Below are 27,203 nucleotides of genomic sequence, written 5' to 3'. Positions count from 1 at the left end.
GCCAAACTCCCAGCCACTTTTTGTGTATTTTTCAACTTTATGTATTCCATATAGAACATACTGTATATAATCATTTAGAGTAAGTGATATTAGAATATTCTCAGAAGCCTAGATGCATTCTCTCTCTCTCTCTCTCTCTCTCTCTCTCTCTCTCTCTCTCTCTCTCTCTCTCTCTCTCTCTCTCTCTCTCTCCGCCCCCCCCCCATACATTCACCCTGTATATGTATAAAAAAAAGTCCAACATTAGTTACTTGCATACTTTAAACCAAAGCTCTGTTTCTATGACCTAAAGTCTGGCAGAAAGCCCTAAGTGGATTTCTCCTTTACCTCACTCTTTCTCCAGTGTAGGTCATCAGCAAGTCCTATTGCCCTTTTCTCCTGAATTCATTATCTATCTTACTTTTGGAAAGAGTGATCTAGAAATATCCCTTAGGTCTCATTAATTCTCAGTTTGAAATCTTCTAGTATATACTGTTTAATATAGTAGCCATTAGCAAAATATGGATAGGGATTTTAAAGTTAAGGAAAATAAAATTTCAGTTCTACTAGGCACATGTAGATAGTAGTTACTTTATTGGATAATATAGAATAAAACATAATCATTATAAAAAACTGTCATAGATAGTGATTATTTCCAAGTTGTATGTAAGGTAAACTCTAAGTCCTTTAATGGCTCTTAAATACACTAACTCACTCATCCATTGCAGCCACTTCCTATTCTTTCAGCTTCATTCTGCATTATATTCCCTTAGCCCTTTAATTTATTTATTTATGGTAGTAGTGGGGCTTGAACTCAGGGCCTAGGTGTAGTCCTTCAGTTTTTTTTCCACTCAAGGCTGGTGCTTTACCACTTGAACCACAATTCCACTTCAGTCTTTTTGGTAATTAGTTAGAGCTAAGAGTCCCATGGATTTTGTAGATTTTTTTTTGCCAGTCCTGGGGCTTGAACTCAGGGTCTGAGCACTATCCTTGGTCTTTCTCAAGGCTAGAGCTCTATCACTTGAGCCACAGCACCACTTTATACTTTTTCTAGGTATGTGGTACCAAGGACTCGAACCCAGGTCTTCTTGCATGCTAGGCAAGCACTCTACCACTAGACTAAACTCCTGGCCTGTGGATTTTTTTTATTAAAAGATTTTTTTCATATATTTTTATTGTAATTAATAGAAGGGTTACATGATATTTTCCAGATAGATGGTGCATTAATTCCCATACATTGATACCCTTTCACATGTCTTGGTCCCCATTTCCCTCCCTCTCCCCTCCCACCCCTCATCTTGTTTTCCCCCTTCCCTATCCAATTTCAAATAACCAAATACAAATATATCCTATATATCAGGTAACAAAGTGAGACAGTGTAACAATATGAGATAACCAAGGGGCAGCAAAAGTGATGAGAGATAACACAGTACCTTAAGAACAACAATCATTCATTATATGGCTTATGTTTACATCATATTTTAAATGACAAGTTTAACAAACAAGTGTTCAAGGAGGCAATCTCTAATTACAATCACTGGGACTTAGTATTTAGAACTTAGTCAAAATTAGGCTAAGGGTTTGTATGTCATAGAAACATATTAATTTATGAAATAAAACATTATGTCTATAGAGTCATAGGTTTTTATGTCTATATAGTTATGTTTATATTTCCATTACCATGTCCATAGCATTGGGTATGCAGTTATTGAGTCCTTGCTCTTGTACTCTTTGAATTTAATAGCCACATATTAAGGATACCATGCGCCTTTTGTTCCTTAGGTCTTGACTTGTCTCACTCAACATGATTTGCTCTAGATTCATCCACTTCCCTGTGATTGCCATTATTTTATCTTGTCTGTTGGCTATGTAGAATTCCATTATGTATATATACCACATTTTCTGTATCCATTCATCTGCAGTAAGGCATCTGGATTGTTTCCATCGCCTGGCTATTGTGTATAGTGCAGAGATGCCCAGAAGTGGTATGGCGGAATCATAGGGAAGGTCTATTTTCAGTTCTTGTTTTTTTTTTTTTTTTTTTCTATGTATGTGATACCAAGGAATCGAACCTGGGTCTTCATGCATGCTAGGCAAGCACTTTAACCACTAGGCCAAACTCCCGGCCCCTATTTTCAGTTCTTTAAGGAACCTCCACACTGCTTTCCAGAGTGGCTGAACTAGTCTACATTCCCACCAGCAGTGTAGTAGGGTTCCTTTTTCTCCACAATCCCGCCAGCAACTGTCATTGTCTGAGTTCAAAATCTTGGCCATTCTTGTTGGGGTAAGGTGGTATCTTAGGGTTGTTTTTATTTGCATTTCCTTTATGACCATGGATGATGAACATTTTCTCATATGTTTTTCTGCCATTTTAATGTCTTCTTTTGATAGGTCTCTCTTTAGTTCCCTTGCCCATTTAGTGAATGGTTTATTGGATTTTCAGGGGATTAGTTTCTTGAGTTCCCTGTAGATACTAGATATTAAGCATTTGTCAGATGTATTGTTGGTGAATATCTTTTCCCAGTTGGTTGGCTGTCTCTCTACTTTTGCAACTATGTTTTTATCTGTACAGAAACTTTTTATTTTTAGGTAGTCCCATTTATGGAGTCTCTCTCCAATCTGTTGTGACCCTGGGATTCTGTTCAGGAATCTGTTGCCTGTGCCTATGAGTTCCAGTGTCTCTCCTACTTTATCATGTAGCAGTTTCACGGTTTCTGGTCTGACATTGAGGTCTTTGATCCACTTTGAGTTAATGGTTGTGCATGGTGAAAGGCTAGGGTCAATTTTTAGTTTTCTGCATGTGGCTGCCCAGTTTTGCCAGCACCAATAATTGAATAGACTGTTCCACTGTATATCTTTGGCTCCCTTGTCAAATACAAGTTGCCTATAGGTATGTGGTTCTATTTCTGGGTCTTCTATTCTGTTCCACTGATCTTCTGGTCTGTTTTTGTGCCAATACCAAGCAGTTTTTGTTATTATGGCTCTATAGTAGAGTTTGAAGTCTAGTATTGTAATACCACCAGCATTGCTATTTTTGCCTAGAATTGTTTTGGCTATTCTAGGTCTTTTCTTGTTCCATATGAATCTTTGGATTATATCTTCTATTTCCGTAAAGAATGTCTTTGGGATTTTGATGGGGATTGCACTGAATTTGTGTATCAATTTTGGCAGTATAGCCATTTTCACTATGTTGGTTCTCCCTAGCCATGAGCTAGATGTTTTTTTTTTATTAACACCGATTTTTTACATTGTATTTCAAATGTTATGTTTAACAAACAAGTATTTAAGAAGGGAAACTATGTAAACACTGTTATATAAATTTAAAAACATAATTAAAATTAAGCTGAGTCTTTGTCAGATACATATCAATATATATATATCAATATATCTATAGAATATGTATCCCATCATAGACTTATATGTCTACATGGATATATTTATATCTCCAAGTTCATGTTAATGGCCTTGAGTACCGGAGTATTGATTGAGTCATCATGCTCTTGTACTGTTTGGATCTAACATCCACATGTCAAGCAGATCATACACCTTTTGTTCCTTTGGTCTTGGCTTATCTCACTCAACATGATTTACTTTACTTTCATCAATTTCCTAGCCAATGCCATTTTTTTTATCTTATCTGTTGGCTATGTAGAATTCCATTGTATATATATATACCACATTTTTTGTATACATTCATCTGTAGTTGGGCATCTGGGTTGTTTCCATTGCTTGGCTATTGTGAATAGTGCAATGATGAACATGGCTGTTCAGGTGTCCTTACCATGTCCTGGCTTATGATATAGATGTTTTTACTCTAGCCTGGATGCTTGCTTTTCTTCTTCACTGGATCTTGACCTTAAAATGTTAATTCCAAGAGGAATTGTATAAGATGTTATATACTTATAATTTTGACTTTTTCTTTTTTTCTTTTTTTTTGCCAGTCCTGGGCTTGGGCTCGGGGCCTGAGCACTGTCTTTGGTTTTTTTCTCAAGGCTAGAGCTCTACCAGTTGAGCCACAGCACCACTTCCGGCCTTTTCTATGTATGTGGTATTGAAGAATCAAACCTGGGTCTTAGTGGATGCTAGGCATGTACTCTACTACCACTAGGCCAAATTCCCGGCCCCTTGACCTTTTCTTTATAAGATGAAAAACTTGTTTAATATTCATGTTTTCTCCCTAACACTTACAGTTAGCATATGTATGCTTTGCAGTATTTAAACTGTTGTTTACAGTTGTTTACCTTTGCTGGCTATGTTATGACTTTTAGGATGTAAATTTTACAAAGACATTTCAGAGCTGGAGTGTTCAGCTAGTTTTAGCATTATCATTTTGACTTTGTACAAATAAGTGATATAAATGAAGGTATTATGAAGGAGGAATAATATAAAGTTGATTTGTAAAAGAGGATCAGTTTGACTAGGACAGCCTTATGTTTGTTTGGTTTTGAGACAGGGTCTCCCAGTAGTTCAAGCTGGCTTCCTTCCTTAGTCTCAGAGTGTTGGGATTTTAGACATGTTTCCATGCTTGGCAAGTTTTGGGAGGACCACTTCACTAGGGTTTTTTTTTTGTTTGTTTTTTTTTTTTTTGCCAGTCCTGGGGCCTGAGCACTGTCCTTGGGCTTTCTCGAGGTTAGAGCTCTACCACTTGAGCCACAACACCATTTCTGGCTTTATCTATGTATGTGGTTTTGAGGAATTGAACCTGGTCTTTGTGCATGTTAGGCAAGCACTCTGCCACTAAGGCCAAACTCCCAGCTCCTTTACTAGTTTTTGATGGGTTGAGATAGGTGATATTTGAGATAATGGCAAGATGAGTTGCCTTTTTTGTTCTGTATAAACACACTCTGTAAGCCTGGCACTGGTGGTGCACACCTGTAGTCCTCGCTACTCAGGAGGCTGAGATCTGAGATCGAAGTTCAAAGCCAATCCAGGTATGAAAGTCTGTGAGACTCTTATCTCCAATTAACCACTAGAAAACCAGAAGAGGCACTGTGGCTCAAGGGGTAAGGCAGTAGCCTTGAGCTGAAGAGCTCATGGACAGTGCCAAGGCCCAGAGTTCAAACCCCATGACTTACCCCCCCCCCCCAAAGAATCGAAAACAGCAGCAAAACACTCTCTGGCATGAGAAGGGGTATCAATGTGTGAGAAGTAATGCATCTACTACCTGTCAAATGTAACTGTAACTCCTCACATTAAAAAATAATAAAATAAGTAAAAAAAACCCCAACACTCTCTGTAGGTAGGCTTGGACACAGCCCTGTGTACTTTTCCAGAGGTCTGTGAAAGATTTTGAGTAAATTCTTAAAGGAAGAAAAAACCCTCTCCTCTCCAACATTTGCATCTTTTCTCCCATGGAGACAGGAGAAAGAAAGTAAAGAAAACAAATAAGTCCTAAAAGTGAATTCTGAGTTTGGATTCTTATCCTGGATTGATTAATTTTGCTTTGCTGGGGAGGAGGAAGAAATCTTAAAAAATATTTTTAATTTTATTGTCAGGGTGATATATAAAGGGGGTTATAGTTACATTCGTAAGGTAGCAAATATATTACTTCTTGAGCTAGTCTCAGTTTGGTATTGTCTCTACCCTCAGGATTCCAGAGATAGTATTGAATTATTGATTTTTCTTGGAGGCATTTTAAAGAACTTCATTTTATTTTGTTTAAAAATGGTGGGTTGGGCACTGATGGCTTATGCTTATAATCCTAGTTACTATGGAGGATTCTGAGAATTGTGGTTCAAAGCCATCCCAGGCAGGAAAGCCCGTGAGCCTCTTACCTTCACTAAAGCCAGAAGCAGTGCTGTGGCTTAAATTGGTAGACTACTAGCCTTGAGCACAAAAGCTCAGGGGCAGCATCATAACTAATAACAACAACAAAAAAGAAAAAAAGAAAAAGTGGTGATAGGTGAATGCCCCAGAAAAGGAAAAAAATGTAATTTTTTTTGCCAGTCTGGGATTTCAACTCAGGGTCTGAGCCCTGTTCTTCGGATTTCTCAAGGCTAGAGCTCTACCACTTGAGCGACAGCACTACTTCCAGCCTTTTCTATGTATGTGGTACTGAAAACCCGAGTCTTCGTGGATGCTAGGCAAGCACTCTACTACTAGGCCAAACTCCGGGTCCCAAAATGTAAATTTTTGACTGGATCTGGTAAATCAATTAACACAAGAGTTAATTTTCATGAGAAGAGGTAAGAGGCTGCTATTTTAATTCCCATTTCAGTCATTCATTGCTTCTAGGCTGTCTGACTTTGAGGGTTGTCTTAGAGTAGGAGTTTATTAAGATGCTCAAACTGCCATAACAAAATGTTGTACATTTGGCTGAAATAACAGGAAGTTATTTTGCAGAGTTCTGGAGGCCGAAAGTTCAAGGTCAAGGTGCTAGATGATTTAATCTTTTTGGCTTGTTAATGGCTGTCTTCTTCCTGTGTCATCACATGGCAGAGAGATCAAGTTAAATTTTCTAGTGTCTCTTCTTGTAAGGGCACTAATTGTGATAAAGACTTAACCCACAAGACTTTATCTAAATATATTACATCTTAAAGACACCATCTCCAAATAGATTAGGGATTAGGGCTTCGACATATGAGTTTTAACAGTACTTAATTCAGGCCAAAGCACAGTTGTAATTAGTAAGGGCCACTCTCAATAGTCTGAGGATATATCTCTGGAAATGGGGTGTTCAGAGTCCCTAGCTCTAGCTAACTGTTATTGCAGCTGGGAGTGGCCTCCCTCCCAGGAAGTCTGGGAATGACACGATGGCCTCAACTCCACTTGTAGTTCTGGTTTCCATGCTAATCACCTGCTCCCTACTTCTCTACTTCCTGAATGTGTCTGTGTCCACATCTCTTTCCAGGGACAAATGAGCAGTGAAAGAATACAGATACACTGACTGCTGAGAGTGGAGCAACAAGAGAGATGAATTTTACTGTCTTATTTTTGTTTTCATCAGCATTACCTATCTTTCTCACATTGGTATTGTTTTTTTTTACACTTAAAATATCAAATAAGAAGTTATAAGCCTAGGCTTTAGGGTCCCCCTCTTCACAGTCCTGGACTTGAATTCAGGATCTGAGCACTGTCCTTGAGCTTCCTCAGGTCTACCACTCTACTACTTAAGCCACAGCACCACTTTAGGTCTTTTCTTTTCTCTTTTTTCTTTCTTTCTTTCTTTCTTTCTTTCTTTCTTTCTTTCTTTCTTTCTTTCTTTTTTTTTGGTCAGTCATGGGACTTGAACTCTGGACTTGGGCATTGTTCCTGACATTTTCAGCTCAAAGCTGCTACCCTACCCTTGAGCAACAGTGCCACTTCTGGTTTTCTGGTGGTTAATTGGAGATAAGAGTCTCACGGACTTTGGACTTTCATGCCAAGGCTGGCTTTGAACCTCAATCCTCAGATCTCAGTTTCCTGAGTAGTTAGGATTACAGGTGTAAACCAATGTGCCTAGCCTTTCTGGCCTTTTCTGTGTATGTAGTACTGAAGAATCAAACCCAGGGCTTCATTCATGCTAGGCAAATACTCTACCAACAGGCCTCACTTTCAGCCCATAGGTTTTAGGTTTTTTTTTTTGGCCAGTCCTGGGGTTTGAACTCAGGGACTGGGCACTATCCTTGGGCTTTCTCAAGGCTAGTGCTCTACCACTTGAGCAATAGCACCACTTCCAGCTTTTTTCTATGTATGTGGTACAGAGGAATTGAACCCCAGGTCTACCACTAGGCCAAACTCCTAGCCCCTAGGTTTTAGTTTTTAAAAGAACTTTTTTTCTTGGTCTTGAGACTTGAGCTCAGGGCCTGGGTATTGTCCCTGAGTTCTTTTGTTTAAGGTTAGTGCTCTACTACTTTGCACCACAGCTCCACTTCTGGTTTTCTGGTGGTTAATTGGAGATATGAGCCTGTGTAGACTGGCTTTGAACCAGGATGCTTGGGTTTCAGTCTTCTGAGTAGCTAGGATTACAGGCATGAGCCACCAACTTTATTTTTTTTTGTGTGTGTGTGTCTAAAATTTCAATAATATTCAATAATACTTGGACTTCTCTTGACACTGTGATATATTTTGTTTCTCCCTTAAGTCTAATTTTAGTAACACTCTTGTTGCTATATTACCTTTGAACACAGGCAAAAGAGGGAGTCCTTGCTTTTGGGGGCCCCTTTTGGCCATTCTCCAGTTGTTTTGCTCAGAGACAGGTGTGTGGTGCTCTCACCTAGAGTTGCTGTCTACCTTTGGATCTATACTACAGGTTTCAAGGTCTTGGAATTCCCTACCAGTGGTTCCTACTCCCAGGGCCTGCACAGACCCTTTATTTGCAGTCTATTCTGCAAATAAAAGGGTTGGTCCAGGATATAGGTGATCAGGTGTTCTTGGGGGTCCCTGTGTGCCAACGTGCATGTGGATTAGCTTATTCAGTGGGAGCTCCCATCCTTTCCATCCAATGACAGGCCAGCATTTTTTATAACTTCCTCCAAGAGCTCTAAAAAGACATAAGATTTGTAATGATCTGTGGAAAATGGAATATTTGCCGTTAAAGGGTGGGAGCAGAAAATCTAGGAGTGAGGAAGGACAGGGTTTTACACTGTAGATGCTCGAAGTCATTCTAGGAGTCTATAAAAGACAGGTCTGATAGACCTAGTTAAGACTTTGCCTGCTAAAATTCATCCAAAATGGTAACCTTCAAAGAGTATTTCCTATATTTGCAAAACCATGGCCTTACAAATAGTATTTTTTTTTTTACAGGGTTCCCCCGAGAGACTTGGCTGTGCTGCTATGCAACAAATCCAGTGCATTTTACAGCCTTGGTAAATGGAATGAGGCGTATGTTGCTGCAAAGGAGTGTCTTCAGTGGGATGCAACCTATGTGAAGGTATGGTGTGGTATCTGTTTCTCTCTCCCTTCTTTTATTTTTAAATTTTTAATTAATTAAAATTTTTTTTGTCAGTCATGGGGCTTGAACTTTGGGCCTTGCACTATCCCTGAGCTTTTCAGCTCAAGGCTACTGCCTTACCCCTTGAGTCACAGTGCCTCTTTGGATTTTCTGGTGGTTAATTGGAAATAAAAATCTTACGGACTTTTGTGCCCAGGCTGGATTTGAACTACGATCCTCAGATCTCAGCCTCTTGAGGAGCTAGGAATACAGGCATGGGCCTCTGGCACCTGGTTTCTTGTTTCTTTTAAATATGGACGTGCTAGGAATATTTTCATTCCAGTACACTTCGCATCTAAGCAAGAAGCCCATGGTTAGGGAAGCATTATCTCCAGAAGAGCAGAGGCACACTTTTGGAAAGAGCGGAACTTGGCCACCTAGCAGAAGTACAGTGAGATTCTAGAAGGGTTCATTTTATCCTGATATAGATACTCAAACACATAGAGTATGTGTTCTTCACTGTTTATGTGTTTCATTTTAGTAAAGCTTTATTTCAGCTGAAAGCTGTGTAGCAAACATAGTGTTAATCCAGAAAGCATTTCTGAAAGTAGAAACCAGCTTCTATGTTGGAATTAGGGGAAGTGTTACCATTCTTGTTGCTCAAGGCAGTCAAAAGGACTGGAAGGTACTATCCCCACTCAAACTTAAGAGAGAAATAGCATGCAAGCAAAATCAAATTTAAATTAAATAATTCTTGAGCTATGTAAATTAAGAATTAGGTGTCAAATTTTAGGGTCTAGTTGATAATTTATAGCGATACTATAAATTGGGAAAACATCAATCTCATTCTCACTATGAACTGGTTTGACATAGTTCAGCCAAGTTACTCTTTTTTTTTTTTTTGCCGGTCCTGGGGCTTGAACTCAGGGCTTGGGCACTGTCATTGGGCTAGTGCTCTACCACATGAGCCACAGCACCACTTCTGGCTTTTTCTATGTATGTGGTACCCAGGGCTTTGTGCATGCTAGGCAAGTACACTTCCACTAGGCCACGCTCCTGGTCCCCAAGTTACTCTTAAGTTTTAATTTCCTCAACTGTAAAGAGAGCTAATACTTGTGCCTCAGAGTTGCTTCAATGCTTCAGTGGTTAAGGAGATACTAAGTACTTTAGTAACTAAGGGCTTTTATTCTTATGTATGAATGCTGTCGCCCTCTATTTTTTTCTCCCTTCCTCTTTCTCTCCCTTCCATTCTTTTTCCTTTTTTTGGCCAGTCCCGGGCCTGGAACTCTGGGCCTGAGCACTGTCCTTGGACTTTCTCATGGCTAGAGCTCTACCACTTGAACCTCAGCACCACTTCTGGCTTTTTTCTGTGGCACTGAGGAATCGAACCCGGGTCTTTGTGCATGCTAGGCAAACACTCTATCACTAGGCCAAATGCCTGGCCTGTGCATTTCTAAGAAGTTCTTCCTAAGGCCATTTTAAGATGTTTCCATCCTTTAGGTAAGATTGGGTGAGGCATACATAGTTGGGGTTTGCTCACATCCCTGAAATTGTGACTCTGGCCTAAGGCTTGAAAGGGTTCTGACTGATATTCCCAGGATCACTAGTGGTCATATTTGAAGCCCTTAATAGCATAACTTTCCCTTTCTTGCCCAGAGCTCTTGGGTGTTTCTCTTATATTCTGGCCTGTCTCCACTCTATCTACAGAAAAAGGAGCAATTTTTTTTCCTTCGTGTATTTAGTTTCAGTGGCTGTGACCCTGTGAATTAGAGAGACTTGAGATACATTTGCAGGAGAAAAGCATACTTATTTTATTTAATGCTATTTTACATTATTTGGGGACCTTCCTAGCAAAGAAGTAAAGATCTTGAAGAAAGGAACATGCCTAAGGGCATATATAGTATTTTTTAAATTTGTATTTTATTGTTAGGGTAATGTATAGAGGGGTTATAGTTACATTTGTTAGGTTGTAGGTATATTACTTCTTGACCATTGATATCCCTTCTCATGTTTTTATATAGTATTTTTTTGTTTTTGTTTTTTTTTTAAACTGTATTTTTTTGTCTTTTCTTTTTTGGTACTAGGGATCGAACCCAGGACGTTGCACTTGTGGGCAAATGCTTTGCTACTGAGCTATATCCCAGCCCTGTATAGTATTTTTTTCATATATTTTTTATTGTAATTAATAAAAGGGTTACATGATATTTGCCAGATAGAAGGTGCATTAATTCACATACATTGATACCCTTTCACATGTCTTGGTCCCCATTTCCCTCTTCCCACCCCCACCCCTCATCTTGTTTTCCCCCTTCCCTAACCAATTTCAAATAACCAAATATAAATATATCCGATATATCAGGCCTGTATAGTATTTTTAAAGAGAGTTTAAAATAGATGATAAATTGTGGTGACAAGACAAAGGAAAAGAGTTTTCAGGCTGTAGACTGTAAGAACTACAAAAAGTAAATATGGAGGAAGCAAATGGAGGAAAAGGGCTGCTTTATTCTAGCAAGTTTTGTGCAGGTTCATCTCAGTGTTTGTTATTGTTCTGAAAAGATTATGCATTTTCTTGGCAGTTTATGGGAGAGGAAAAATGTCTCAGAATATAATGTGGAAATCTCTGCATTCAATATTTGTTAGAAATCTGTGTTTGCAAAGAATCCAGGCTTTTGCAGTTGTATTTCTGGTGCTACAGTCTTAATTTTACTTTTCGTAGTGGATCAGAGGAGATAGGGGCCAATACATCCTCGTTCTTTGTCTTCTTGCAGGGGCCAATACATCCTCGTTCTTTGTCTTCTTGCAGGGATACTACCGAGCTGGTTATTCCTTACTGCGCATGCACCAGCCATATGAAGCTGCTTGCATGTTTTTTGATGGTTTACAACTTCTGCACAACAGTCAGGACCAAGCACAAGTTCCTGATTTCCTTGTTGGGATCTTCACCACTGTGAGCAGTAAGTTGAATTGGGGAGACTTTTTATTTAAGGAAAATAATTGTATTGTTATTATTAAAGATTGTACTGAGGGGCTGCCATTTCATATATCAGGTTATGAATACGTTTCTCTTTTTGGACAATGTCACCCCTTCCTTTACTTTCTTCTAGTTTCCCCTCTCAGCCCTGCCACAAGTTACATAGGTCATTTTCCACATAGTGTATATGGAATAGCATGATTGCTTTTTTTTCTCTCTCTCTTTCTGCAACACATCCCCTACCCCTAAAAGAAAAAAAAAAGCCCAAAGCAAAAACAAACACTACCTAAAACACCACTACTACCAACAATAATTACAAAAAAAAAATCTATGCTCCCATTTCCTGGTGTTTGTTTCAATAAATACTATTTTAAATGTTTAGAGAAGTTATACCTTTGTGTTCCAGAGACTTTAAAAATGTTATTTTGTTTGAGTGTCTTGTAGGAAGATAGTTATAAGGTATTGCTTTTGGTAGTTGATGTATGCATGTAGTCTGAGTGAAACTCATTTTTTTGGGTGCCAGTCCTGGGGCTTGAGTTGTTCCTGATCTTTTGTGCTCAAGACTAGCATATTAACATTTGAGCCACAGCATTGTTTCTGGCTTTTCAGTGGTTAATTGGAGAATCTCACAAACTCAGACTGTCCTACTGGGGTTGGGTTCTAACTTCGATCCACAGATCTTAGCCCCTTTAGTAGCTAGGATTGCAGGTATGACCCCAGCAAGACTTTTTTTTTAAATTTTAAATTGGGGATTGAATACAGGATGTTGTACTTGCTAGGCAGGTGCTTTGCACCTGAGCTACATCCTAGTCCAAGACTACTTTTATTAGAAAGCTGGTAGATTTGGTAGCCTTTGTTAAGACAATGAAGTCCTATTACACAAATGACTTAAAAGATTTTTGAGTTTTGTTTTGGGCTTGGTTTTTTTTTCTGTTGAGTTTTGTTTTGGACCTGGTATAGAGAATTCTTTATTAATGCTTCTTCATTTTATGTGATTTTTGCTATCTCCTTTGATCTTTATATACATATTTCTTTAATCAGATGAGAAAATATTCTTGTTTGCTATATAAAAATAAAAATTATAGGTTCACACCTGTAATTCTAGCTATTCAAAGGAGGCTGAGAGCTGAGTGAGGCTCATGGTTTGAAGCCAGCCTGGGCAAGAAAACCTGTGAGACTCTGATTTCCAGTTACGCACCAGAAAAGCTGCAAATAGAGATTCAAGTGGGAGAGTTCTACTCTTGAGCACAAAAGCTCCGAGATAGTGCCAAGCCCCTGAGTTCAAGCCTTAATACCAGAGTGCACATACTCGCGTGCACGTGCACACACACACACACACACACACACACACACACACACACACAATTAATAATAATGATAATAATCTGGAAGAGTCCTGTGACTCCACTCTGGGTGCTGGTTTTCAAAGTTGTGATGCTTGTTGCCCAGTAAGCAGTTTTCAGCCTTGTACATTTGGTCCGAGAGGCATACAAAAAGTCATCTAATCTAAAGATGAAGAAGATTCCCTTTGAGTACTCTTGGACTCTGAGATAACTGTCTTGGAGTCCTGGAGTAGGCAAAAACAGAAACTTATAAACCCTTTTCCAGTAATAATACAGTGTAAAGTCTTGCCACTATCTAACCTATTGTTTTTGAATACTGTTTGATGAAATTTAAATTGCACTGATTTAAGTGTTTAATTTATGCTTTGCTAGTAAAGATGGCATTGGTTTTAATATATATTCCTGTTTCAAAGATGTTACAATATGAAAAATGACATATAGCAGAATCACTGGAAAATGTTTTTTGACTTTAAGAAGTAGAGCAACAAGTGATCCAATGGTCACAGATTCACTTATTCCCATTGTTATTGTGGGGAACAACTTCTGTGGTCTGTGGAGGGGTCTTACAGATATTTACAGACCTAGAGAAGGAATTAGCAAAGTACCAGCCATAGATCCTAAACAGAAAGTAAAAGGTCTTTCGATAACTGCTGCTGAACCACAGCTTTCTAGTCTATTTTTTGCTCACTATGGCCAAAGGTGGCTTCTACTACTCACCCTCTCCCCATTCCCTGAATTTCATGTCTTTTTGTATCCTTTTATTGGGGGGGGTGGTCACACTGGGCCTTGAATTCATACCTTGTACTCTCACTTTTTTAGTTATAAATACCACTTGAGCCACACCTCTAGTTTTGGCTTTTTGCCAGTTACTTGGACTTGAGAGTCTGATGGATTTGTCTGCTTAGGATGGCTTCAATTTTTTTTAATTAAAATTTTATTGTAAATGTGATGAACAAAGAAGTTAGAGTTATATAAGTCAGGTAATGGGCATATTGGTTTTTGAAAAGGGTTACCTCCTTCTTAATATTCTCCCACTTTTTCCATCCTGACCCTCCCTTCCATTTATGTTGTAAGGTTCATTTCCAACATAGTGTCTAGTGAGTATTACTGTTTAATTGGTTTACACTTTGTCCTACCATTTCTGTGATTCCTCTTCCCTTCCCCAAATCAAATAAACTTAAATATAAGACAAAGGATACAGAAATAAAAGTCAGTGACATCAGAGAAGAAACCAAAGTAGAAAAAAATAAAAAAATAAATGCAAACTGTGCAATAAAATAAACCCTCTAGTTGGGGCTGGGAGTTTGGCCTAGTGGTAGAGTGCTTGCCTAGCACGCATGAAAACCTGAGTTCAATTCCTTAGTACCACATACATAGAAAAAAGCGGGAAGCAGTGCTGAGGCTCAAGTGGTAGAGCTGTAGCCTTGAGAAAGTCCAAGGACAGTGCTCAGGCCCTGAGCTCAAGCCCAGGACTGGCAAAAAAAAAAAAAACAAAAAACAACAACAACAACAAAAAAAACCCTCCTCTAGTTTCCACTTCTTGGAGTTTATTTTGATAAGCCTTATTTTATTTTTATTTTTTTGTCAGTTATGGGGCTTAAACTCTGGGCCTGGGTATTATCCTTGAGCTCTTCAGTCAAGGCTGGCACTCTATCATTTGAGCCACAATGCCACTTCCATTTTTTCTGTTGGTTAATTAGAGATAAGAGTCTCATGGAATTTTGTGCTTGGGCTGGCTTTGAACTATGATCCCAGGCTCCTGAGTAGCTAGGATTAAAATTACAGGTGTGAGCCACTGGTGCCCAGCATATAACCCTCATTTTATATGATCACATGCATATATCTCTCCTAAGAAATGCACAAATCCTCTCCTAAGAATATACTGGACATTCTAAATTATTACAAATGAGAGAAACTGCAGCCTGTTTCTTGGGGGTCTGGCTTATTTCGCTTAATGTAATTTTTTCCAAGTCTTTTCATTGCCTTATGAATGAGGCAATGTCATTCTTTCTGATGGAAAGAAAGAATTTCGTTGTGTATATACCACATTTTCTTAATCTATTCATCCACCCGAGTTGGGTAAAGGGGTGGAAGTGCTACTACATGGTTGGTGGGAGTGTAAACTTGTTCTGGAAAGCAGTATGGAGGTTCCTCAAAAGACTAAACATAGAGCTTCCCTGCAACCCAGCAATCTTACTCCTGGGTATTTACCCAAATGACCACAAACCAGCTTGCACTAAAGCCACCAGCCCAGCCATGTTCATTGCAGCATTATTTATCATAGCTAAGATATGGCTTCACATTTTTATGATCAGATGGAAGACTCCTAAGTTGCTAGCATTATAGTTGTCAATCAGCAGTGCCTGGCTTTTATGCATCTTGTAAAGGTCAGTGTCCTGTCAGAAGCCAGGAATAACATGGGAATTCACACAACTGCTTCTTGGTGAGTATTCCCGAAGATAACCTGGGTATAACTCACCTGAGAAAGTGCATTTTTTTGGTCAATCATGGGGCTTGGACTCTGGGTCTGGGCACTGCCCCGAAGCTCTTCAGCTCAAGGCTACCACTCTACCCTAGAGCCAAGCCTCACTTCCAATTTTCTAGGGGTTAATTGGAGATAAGATTCCCAGGTTCTTTTGTGCCGGGACTGACTTTGAACCCTGATCCTCAGATCTCAGCCTCCTGAGTAGCTAGGATTATAGGAGTGAGCCACCAGCACCTGGCAGACAGTGCAGTATCAGGGAATGTATCAGATACTTTTCTACCAAAGTACTATGTTTTGGAGGGTGGATGTATGCCTCTGATTTATTTTCATATTTTATACTATATATTTGTTTTCATATTCAATTATGTTTTAAAATTAATAATTGTAAGGTACCATGTTATTCTGCCACTTAACCTGTCTCCTTGGACATTCTCATCTGAGTTTGAGAGATATGGTTTGGAAGACCATAAGTTGCACCCTCCTAGATTAGTAGGTATTAACTAAAAGAATAGATCTGGGTTCTAGAGTTGATTTTTGTTATCAGTTAGGTACATGAGAATTTAGCACAATGGCTCATTCCTGTTTTTCAAGCACTTGGGAAAGTGGGACAGAAAAATCATTAGTTTGAGGACATTCTGGAGTATATAGTGACACCCTTCTCTAAAAAATCTTTATCTAAGCCAGGCATTGGTGGCTCATACCTGTAATCATAGCTACTCAGGAGGCTGAAATCTGAGAATTGGGGTTCAAAGCCAGCCTGGGCACTGAAGTCTGTGAGACACTTATCTCCAGTTAACTATCAGAAAACTGGAAATGGCATTGTGGCTGAAGTGCTAGAGTACTAGTCTTGAGCTGAAGAGCTCAGGGATAGCGCTCAGACCTAGAGTTCAAGCTCCATGATCGACCCCCCCCCAAAAAAAATTCTTATCTAACCCCTCAAAACCCCTACTACCAGGGCCGGGAGTTTGGCCTAGTGGTAGAGTGCATGCTTAGCATGCACAGAGACCCGGGTGTGGTTCCTCGGTACCACATACATAGAAAAAAGTAGGAAGTGGTGCTGTGGCTCAAGTGGTAGAACTCTAGCCTTGAGAAAGTCCAAGGACAGTGCTCAGGCCCTGAGCTCAAGCCCAGGACTGGCAAAAAAAAACTGACATACAAAAACAAACCCTACCACCAACAAGAAAAATCATTGAGGCAATTACCTGAATAATATGCCATGAAACTTTATTTTTGTTGTTTTAAAATTCACTTTTATTGTCAAGGTGATATACAGAGGGGTTACAGTTACATAGTAAGGTAATGAGTACATTTCTTGTCAAACATTATTACTCCCTCCCTTTCTATCTTTTTTCTCCTCCTCCTCCTCCTCCTCCTCCTTCTCCTCCTCCTCCTCCTCCTCCTCCTTCTCTTCTTCTTCTTCTTACACTTGACCACACTCCTGGCACCCTCCCTCATTTTCTTCTAATTCCCCCCCTACCAAATTGTAAATTTCATTTCCAACATATTGTCTTGTGAGTAACACTTGCTTCGGTTTGTTCTCCTCCTCCTCCTCCTCCTCCTCCTCTTCTCCTCCTCCTCCTCTTCCTCCTCTTCTCTCCTCCTCCTCTTCCTCCTCTCCTCTCCTTCTCCTTCTCCTTCTCCTCCTCCTCCTTCTTCCCTTCTTCTTCTTCTTCTTCTTCTTCTTCTTCTTCTTCTTCTTCTTCTTCTTCTTCTTCTTCTTCTTCTTCTTCTTCTTCCCTTCTTCTTCTCCTCCTCCTCCTCCTCCTCCTCCTCCTCCTCCTCCTCCTCCTCCTCCTCCTCCTCCTCCTCCTCCTCCTTCTTCACTAGTCCTGGGGTTTGAACTCAGTTCTGAGCACTATCTTGGACACTTTTTGCTCACAGCACCACTTCCAGCTATTACTGTGTATATGGTACCAAGGAATAGAACCCTGGGCTTCTTGCATGCTAGGTGAGCATTCTAATACTTGACCACACTCCTGGCACCCTCCCTCATTTTTCTTCTAATTTGCCCCCCCCTACCAAATTGTAAATTTCATTTCCAACATATTGTCTGTGAGTAACACTTGCTTTGGTTTGTTCTTTATCTTTTGTCTTGCTATTTTGTTGTTCCCTTTCCTTTCCCAATTCAGATAAACATATATACAAGATACAGGGTACCAAAATCAAATACATTGACAACAGGATATACCATAAGGGGGAAAAAACAAAAGAAAAAAGAAATAACTTCACAGAGTACATTAAAAACAACAACCAAGAAAAACCTCTTGTTTCCATATCTTGGAGTTCATTTCACTTAGTATTATCTTTAGCATAACTTCTGTCTGTTAATTATGAATGGTATTTGTATATTACAGGAAATGAGAATTTTTTTCTCAAATCTCATTTAAATTTGCATTCCTTCCTGTGTCATGGAAATAAAGGCACTGTGTTAGTGGTTTGTTTGAGAGATTAAGTATAAGCTCAAAATTCTTGCTTCTACAAATAAAAAAGCCAAGTGAATGTTAGCTTACATTGTACTGCCTGGTTCTTTGAGATTGATTACATGTATAAACTTGGAAAATTGCCATCTCAGTTAATTACAAAGGACTGGGTATTTTTTTTTCCTGGGGCTTGAACCCAGGGCCTTATGCTCTGGCCTGACTTTTTTGCTCACAACTAGTGTGACGGGTATGTGTGTGTGTGTGTGTGTGTGTGTGTGTTTCCCTCCTGTTGTGGGGCTTGAACTCTGGGCCTGGATGCTATCTCTGATCTCTTCAGCTCAAGGCTACCACCTTACCCTTGAGCCATGGTACCACTTCTTGTTTCTAGTGGTTAATTGGAGATAAGAGTCTCATGTAATTTAGTGCCCGGCCTGGCTTTGAATCACAGTCCTCAGATCTCAGACTCCTGAGTTGCTAGGATTACAGGTGTGAGCCACTGCACCTCGCACAACTAGTGTTTTACCTGTGCTTCCACTTCTGGTGTTTTGTTGGTTAATTGGATATAAAATGTCTCTCAGATTTATCAACATCATGTTTCTGTGATTATAGGTATGAGCCACTGAAGCCTGGCAATGCCTTCCTTTTTTTTTTTTGTAATTAGTAAAAGGGTTACATGATATTTGCCAGATAGAAGGTGCATTAATTCACATACATTGATACCCTTTCACATGTCTTGGTACCCATTACCCTCCCCCCCACACCCCTCACCCGTCTTGGTTTTCCCCCCTTCCCTATCAAATTTCAAATAACCAAATAAATAAATTCAATATATCAGATAACAAAGTGAGATACTATAACAATATGAGATAACCAAGGGACAGCAAAGGAGATGAGAGACAACATAGTACATTAAGGACAACAATCATTTGTTATATGGCTTGCCTTCCTTTTTAATATCTTTATTTTATTATTTGTCTATATGGTTCTCCTGTTGTTTTGGAGGAACTACTTGTCTCTCACTGTCTTCATTGGTCGACTTTTTGCTTAATGTTCTAGACTTCTTCACACTAAAATTTCTAAACTATAGACTTTTCTTTCAGGTGATTCTATTGTTTTGCGGAATTTCTTGCCTTGCTTGGATCATATTTTCACTAATGAATTTTCAGCAGAGGTATGGCAGTCTGCCATAGAAAAGTTGGCAAAGAAAGGATTATGGCATGTGAGTAAAAAGAGATACTCTCTTTTGGAAAGTTCACTCTTGATTAATGTTTTTTTTTTTTTGTTTCTGTTGGAACCCAGTGATTGTACTATATTATTTATCTTGATGAAAGTGATGCTAGTTGCTCTGTTATCATAAAAGCAATAAGCAGTTCACATGCTAGTGATATTGTGAAATGAAGAAAACAATTTTATTCTCTTCCTTATAACCCCTTTAACCTTGTATTATTTAGTGTAGGCCTGGGAGACCTATCTGCTCTGCAAAGAAAGGTTTCGTATATTTTTAAGAGACTTCTGTGAAGTCAAGCTAAGTATAGTAGCAGCTAAATGAGATGTAAATATACTTTACCTACTATTTGGGGATAATTTACTTCCCCTTTGAACCTTACTTTTTCATTTGTAAATTGCAGTGCACAAATTTATTCTCTCAGGGTTTTGTTGAGAATTTAGAGCGAATGGACTAATGCACCTAATAATAATATCAGGTAATGTCTTATAATGTGCTAGGCACTGAGCAATATCTGGCATATCCTAAGTGTTCAGTGAACACTGTAGTTTTTGATGAGTTATAAACTCTCTTGAAAATTTACTGGCCAAGGCTGGGAGGTTAGTTAGAAAGGGCTTGCTGGATTTTCTAGATTTGGGCAGTCTAGAAAAGCAACCAAAGGCAAGGGCAAAGGACTTTAGGCCAGGGAGTTGCCTTTTGAATAGAAAATTTTGTAATTTTTGATAAAGTCATGAATTCCATTGGAAATGTAACTTAATGCATAGTGCTTCGTTTATATTTATAGACAATTATATATGTAGCTTCAAGGGGCTCATGGGGAACCCCCAAACAGCTAATCATGAACTTCCTGATGTTTACTCCCACATTGAGATTTTTGGAGGTCAGGTAGTGAGGATAAGCAAAGGAGACTATACTTTTAGAGAATGGGGTGTTAGAAATCCTGGTCCTGTTAATAGACATTTGGCATCTTCTCTTTAGTAAAGTATCTAGACTAAGGGATCTATAAGGATCTTTGCATTTTTTAGGACTAAACTTTTTGATATTTGTTTATTGCTCATTGAAAAATATTTTTGTTGTCTAAGTAGTTGTACAAATAAGTTGTCATTTAACAGAGCAGTTTATGAATACAGTATGTCTTAATCAATGTCACACCTTCTAACATTCTCACTGAACCCTCCCAACACACTCTTTCCCTTCCTTTAAATTTTTTTTTGTGTTGTGTGTGTGTGTGTGTGTGTGTGTGTGTGTGTGTGTGTATGTCTGTGTCTATGCCTGTGTCTGTGTCTGTGTGTTTTTCCAGTCCCAGGCTTGAGCTCAGGGTCTGAGCACTATCCTTGGGCTTTCTTAAGACAAAAGCTCTACCACTTGAGCCACAGCACCACTCTGGCCTTTTCTATGTATGTGGTACCTAGGACTCAAACCTGGCTCTTTGTGCATGCTAGACAAGCACTAGTCTAAACTCCCAGCCCTGTACAATGAATTGTTAACTGTATTTATCCCCACTCCTCCTTCATTTGTCTGCACAGCATCCCTTGGTCCCACCCCCCCCTACATTTTTATTTAAAAAATAGTACTGAAATTACATGATTACCACTGGCAGGACAGATTTAATGTGTTAGAGGCTTTGGTCTTCTTTAATAGAAATGTAATTCAATTTATGAGTTAGAACCTCTTGTAGATTATCACCTTATATAGTCAAAGGAAGGCCAGAAAATCTAGCACAACTGGCAGGTCTAACATTTTGGTCCCAGTGGGACCCCAGTAGTTCTTTAATACTGGGGAGCAAGGCATCTTGTTAAAGCCTAGCCCCAACAAACAGGATTGCTTGAATCCGAATGTGTCCTCTGTGATTGACTATAGGGAATGAATCTGCTTAGAATGCATATTTAAAGGCAAATAAACATCAAGCTAAGAGATCAAGTAACAAGATGTGGCTGTAATCTCAGTTCCTGTGGTCTTAAATCCACTGGCAAGGGCATGCCAAAGGAAGGTTGGAGTGAGACTAAACCTTTAGTCAACAGCACACATGAGCCTGGATTCTTAGGTTTGTTAGCATACATGGATGATCTCATTAGGGGTCTGATGGAATGTGCTGTGTGACTTAGGAAAAGTTTCTTTTATTTCTTTTCTTTTTTTCTTTTTTTGCCAGTCCTGGGCTTGAGCTCAGGGTCTGAGCACTATCCTTAGACTTTCTCAAGGCTAGAGCTCTACCACTTGAGCCTCAGCACCACTTCCGGCTTTTTTCTATGTAGGTGGTTCAGAGGAATCGAATCCGGGTCTTCATGCATGCTAGGGAAGCACTCTACCACTAGGCCAAACTCACGGCCCAGGAAAAGTTTCTTAATTTCTCTGGGATTCAGTTTCTTCAATGACTTTAGATAGGGGTAAGTGGTTTTAAAACTAACTATGATAGGAGGCACGGTGAGTGGGAGTCTTGATTTATAGCATACAGCAGTTTCTGTAGAGTAAGAACTCTCATCAGGACCATTTTCGAGCTACTGATATGACATGTAGGACTTGAAGTTGGTAAGAGATAAAGTTAGCTCTAGTGAAGAGGAGCTGGCTGTAACATACTACCTGATAAGGTTTAATAGATTCAAAATATTTGACCTTGTAGAATGTAGATATGCTAAGGAATCTATTGTAAGAAATATTTCAGCAGGATCCATTGAGTCATCTATTATCTGTGCTTCAAGAAGTTTGTAGAAAATTGCTTTTTTAAAAAAACCTTATTGTCACTGTTCTCTGCAACACTGCTCAATATCAGCTAGTCTTGTTCTCAGCAGGCCCTGAGGACATGTGTAGTGTATTTAGCGCCCCAGTAAGACAAAGTGGCTAGACAAAGACACTTAATTTTCATGGATCAGACTAAAAAACTTGGTGAGTAGATTTTAAAAAGAGACAAAGCTAGAAGATACTTTGTTTTCTACTGCTTTTGTGTAAAGTTTAAAATACATGTTTTGCTCTAGTAATTAATACAGAGAATGTTAATGTTCCAATATTCTTTTTAAAAATTCCTTCCTATCAGTCATTTTTACTGTTGTCAACAAAGAAAGATCAACTGCCTAGAAATATCCATGTCCCTGAGTTATCACTGAAAAGACTCTTTGAGGTAAGAAGTTTTCTTGAAACATGTGGCTTCCAATCAGAATACTTACTTTTGTTTATCACTTAATTTTCAACTGATCTACATATTATATTATGGTATAATATCATATTGCATGTAGGCATGTATCATGTATGTACACATGTATGTGTATACACATATACATATGTATTTGCTAGTACAAGGATTTGAACTCAAGGAATTACACTTTCTTGGCTTGCTGGCTTGGCTGGAACTCTACTTGAGCTATACCTCTAGGCCAGCTTTTACTGGAGATGGAGTTTGGTCTTTGCCACCTAAGAAGTTAGAATTACAGGCAGGGGAGCCACAGGCACCTATTTTTAAGACATTTTTATTTTTGTTGGTACTGAGAATTGAACCCATACTTTAGTTTATCATTTGAGCATAACCTCATCCCCTTTGTTTGCTTGTTTGAATTAGAGTCGGGTTAGCCTGGTCTGGCCTTGAACCTCACCATCCTTATATCTCTGCCTCCCGAGTAGCTGGGATTACAGGTGTATATCAACACATTATTTATAGTAATCTTGGGATTGAACCATAGGAATAGGTTTTACTGATTCTAATTTGTGGCTGAGAGACTTAAGTTTCATATGAATGTAGCAGCATCCACGATTTTTCCTGTGTTGATTTTTTTCAGAAATATGTCTTCATTGGGATTTATGAGAAAATGGAACAAGTGCCCAGATTGGTTCAGTGGTTGATCTCCATTGGTGCAAGTGTGGAGACCATAGGACCCTGCCCTCTCCATGCCCTCATGAGGCTCTGCATTCGAGCAGGTGAATATTATCCTGTCAAACCTTTCTATTCTTTACTAGCTCAGATGGAGCCCCAGGACCCTGCAGAGCTCAAATAAATGCAAAATTTAGCTGTTTAAATGTAGACTACTCAAATGACTTGAGGTTTTTCTTGGCAGGGGGAAGCAGTCTTGGGGCTTAAATTCAGAGTCTGAGCACTGTCCTTGGGCTTTCTTAAGGCTAAGGCTCTACCACTTGAGCCACAGCACCACTTTCAGCTTTTTCTATGTATGCAGTACCGAGCAATCAAATCCGGGTCTTCGTGCATGCTAGGCAAGCATTCTACCACTAGACTAAACTCCCAGCCCCTGATTTGAATTTTTAAGTGGATAAAAGAAAGAGAGAAACATCACTTTTACTTTTTCTGGGACCTAGTAGCCACTGAAAGGATTTTGTTTTCTTAAAACACAGACTCTTCTGACTATGAGTGAGCAGCAGCTGGGCACTGGTGGTCATGCATGTTGTCCTAGCTTCTCAGGAGGCTGAGATCTCAGGTTACTGGATTAAAGCTAGCCCATGCAGGAAAGTCCATGAGACTTTTATCTCCAGTTAACCACCAAAAAGCCGGAAGTAGAGTTGTGGCTCAAGAGGTAGAGTACTAGCCTTGAACACAAAAGCTCAGGGATAGCACTCAAGGCCTTGAGTTCAAGTCCTAGGACTGGCTTGTGTGCATGCGCACACCCACACACATATGTGAGCAGCAGAGTGGAGTCCTTGGACTCAAGGCATGCATTTTGGAATGAGAGATGTTGCTGATACCACCTTTAAGAGCACTGTGGTCTCTTTCTGCTAAAAAAAACAAATTTATTTTCTTTATCCCAGAGGATGCTGTATTAGTGGACTATAGCTGGGGATTTCTTTTTTTTTTCTTTTCAGGCTTTAATTGCCAGAAATATATTATATGTAATATATGCTAGATATTGCATATTGTATTACATATAACATATTATTACGTTGACTTATAATAAAACACATTATAGCTGGGGATTTCTAAGGAAAGCATGGGCTATTACTGATAGAATTTTTCTGTGGTTCTTTGAAAGGACAACTGTTTTCATAAAATTGTTCTTTTTTAAGGTTTTACAATATGGTTATAGAATTTAATTTTTAAAATATTTTTATTCTTCCATTTCACACACACACACACACACACACACACACACACACACACACACACACACACACACACACACACGGAAGTTTGTTTCCTTGCCAAACTAGTGAACATCACTGAATCTAGTCATATCATTTTAGAGCCAAAAGGGGCCAAGAAAACTCGTGTCCTTGGCCTTTTTGGCTGTGAAATCTTCCTAGAAGGAGTGTGGGGTGACCATAACTTTAGGCTTTAGACACATTTTTGTTTTAGACATACTTTCCCTGCCATTTCCATTTCATATATTGGGGAATTCATAAGCGATTTTATTCTTACATAGGGACGGTGGGAAGGTCTGATTGAAAGCGTTTTAATCCAACTGTCCCATTTTCAAATTAGGACACTACAGCACAGAGAAGTGTGCCTCTGATCATGAGTGTCATGACCTCTTGGGTCTGCTCTTTTAAGTTAGCATCTGCAGTTACTGGCTATATTGATAAGACCAACTCTTCAAGTTTGATTTCTGCAAGGACAACTCTCACATTGGTGACATTTGGTGTTCATAGAATTGGCTGAGGTGTGTAGTTTTCCTAGATTTCAGGAGCTACAAGGAAGATGTCTGAGAAAATAATTTAAAATATATGTTCTACTGATAGTAATGTGGCTTGATGACTGAAGTGGAGGTTTATAGTGATACCAGTGCTCTGCCCCTGCCTGCTGTTTGCATTGGGGCTGCTTGAAATGATTATCTGCTCCTGTAGGTAGAGAATTATTCTTTGCCAATATGCATCACTTTGAAGGGAGCTTCTTCTTCAACTTTATTTTCTTGCCTGGGAATTCTGTAACTTTGGACTGACTGACCAGGGGATATAAAAGGCCAGCTCTGTGTCTCAAAGTGGGTCAGTGTTGTGGTTCAGGTCATGTTCTAGAGCTTTTCAGGGACATCAGGCTGGAGCTGATTGGATCTATGACTACTTCCTTGCTTAGCTCCTTCACCTATCCTGTCCTGTTTCTCATCCTCTTTCTTTTGAGTTAAAATCACATGTATAAGAATCCTCGTCTTAGGATCCAGCACCCTGGACTAAGGGATACTTAATTTTCACCATTTTGGTTTATAAATGCCTGTACCCCTCTTTCCCCATGAGTGGGAATGTGTGTTGGATTCCTCATTTAATTACATTAGCATAGTGCATCTTGATTTATTTGCTGATGTTATGCATATAGAAAATTATATTTATGAATGGATTTATTTCACTTCAGGTGAAAACCAACTTTTTAGATGGCTAATGAACAACAGGCCTGAGTGGAAAGGCCGTATCAACCAGAAGGATGAGGTGGGTTGCACTGTCCTGCATGTTGCTGCCACCCACTGCCCAGGATATTCTATCAAGCGTAAGTAAGGGTGTGTTGTGTGTCACGTGATCAGGCATCCACACCACAGCCTTCTGAGTTTTACTTATCCCACCCCTTGTCAGGTTCAAAAGCCTAAACTTTCCTTTGTATTTATTCTTTTGACTTTAAACGGCTTTTTGTGAAGGATTCAATGATATAATTTTTTGGCTGCTGTTTTTTGCTTCCTCAGTTACAAAGTACTTTTATTTTTATGCCCAATCTGTATTAGCTGCTTAAGATAAATTGTAAGTCAGACAATTATTGGTCCTTCATGGCATTGAAACTTAACATGGGAATTACATGCTGCATACTGTCAGGGGCCAGCTAAGCCAATGGAAGACAATGGTTCACATGAGGAAAAGTTATTGTGAGATAGACAGCAAATCAGGAAGATTCTTTACTCCTGAGGAGTCCTTTGATGGCACAAACTTTACCTTACACTATCATATCTGTTTGTGTGGGTTTTCTGTCTTGAATGGAGAAAAAAAAACCCAACTTTTTCCCATAATGGTAATGGAGTTGCTGGGAGAGGGGTGACAGAATGGCAAGCTTATACCTGGTGCTGTGACAGCTCCGAGCTATCTTTCAAAGGAGGATTTTTGTGAGCCTCTGATTGAAAAACATTTTGAGATCTGATTTTTTTTCTTAAAAATTACATCTTAAGTCTTTAGTGCCAAGGCTGGCTTTGAACCGAGATTCTCAGATCTCAGCCTCCTGAGTAGCTAGGATTATAGGCGTGAGCCACTGTGCCTGGTTAGATACATGTGTATTTTATTTCATCCCCTTTTCTATACAGTCATTTTTTAATAGATGCTCTTTGGCACTTTGCTTTTCCTATTAACAAAATATCATAAAATCACTTCCTATGAATTAATAGGCATACACATACACATATACACACACATACACACATACACACATATGTATTTGTTTTTTTTTTTCCCAATCCTGGGTCTGGGCATTGTCTTTGAGCTTTCTCAAGACTACTGCTCTACCACTTGAGCCACAGCACCTCTTCCAGCTTTTACTGTGTATATTTATCAAGGAATCGAACCCAGGGCTTTGTGCATGCTAGGCAAGCATAATTCTACAAGGCCACACTCCCGGTCCAACATGCAGTTTTATTTGATATTATTAAGTTTTCATGTCAGAAGGCTGTAACAGTTTCACTATGACCAACAATGTATGATGCTGCTATTTCCACATTCTCAACAATAAGTTTCTTGATTTTTTTTCTGGTCTAATAGATGAGAATTATATTTTTAAATTTGTTTTTGTAATTAAATATGAATTTGAACTTTTATCCTTTTGATATCAATTATATATATTCATCCATGACTCTCAGTTTTAATAATTCTTTGTTCATTATATCTCGTGGCATGCGTTATGAACATTTTCCAATGTGTCAGTTGTCTTCTTTGTCCTTTTGTCTTGCATTTTCTTTTTAAATAGTCATGTTTGTTATTCTGATATTTTATTGCCCTTTTAGAAAGTTCTTCCCTACAGCAAACTAATGAGATTCA

General features: G+C 39.1%; 1 protein-coding gene across 1 annotated transcript in view; it reads left to right on the top strand.

The window, feature by feature from the left end:
* Nucleotides 1-27,203, top strand: part of Trank1 (tetratricopeptide repeat and ankyrin repeat containing 1) — a 107,498-nt gene that overhangs the window by 24,108 nt on the left and 56,187 nt on the right. Inside the window, exons 2-7 of the mRNA XM_090351879.1 lie at nucleotides 8,704-8,830; nucleotides 11,634-11,784; nucleotides 19,150-19,268; nucleotides 22,303-22,386; nucleotides 23,039-23,177; nucleotides 25,549-25,680. Coding sequence (XP_090208005.1) covers nucleotides 8,704-8,830; nucleotides 11,634-11,784; nucleotides 19,150-19,268; nucleotides 22,303-22,386; nucleotides 23,039-23,177; nucleotides 25,549-25,680 — 752 coding nt within the window. The remainder of the gene's footprint in view (nucleotides 1-8,703; nucleotides 8,831-11,633; nucleotides 11,785-19,149; nucleotides 19,269-22,302; nucleotides 22,387-23,038; nucleotides 23,178-25,548; nucleotides 25,681-27,203) is intronic.

The sequence above is a fragment of the Megascapheus bottae genome, chromosome 18 (genome assembly GCF_031878675.1).
Source record: "Megascapheus bottae isolate mThoBot1 chromosome 18, mThoBot2.hap1, whole genome shotgun sequence".
Taxonomy (NCBI): Eukaryota; Metazoa; Chordata; class Mammalia; order Rodentia; family Geomyidae; genus Megascapheus; species Megascapheus bottae.
Note: the sequence above shows the minus strand (reverse complement) of the source record. Positions and strands in the feature narration are given on the sequence as shown.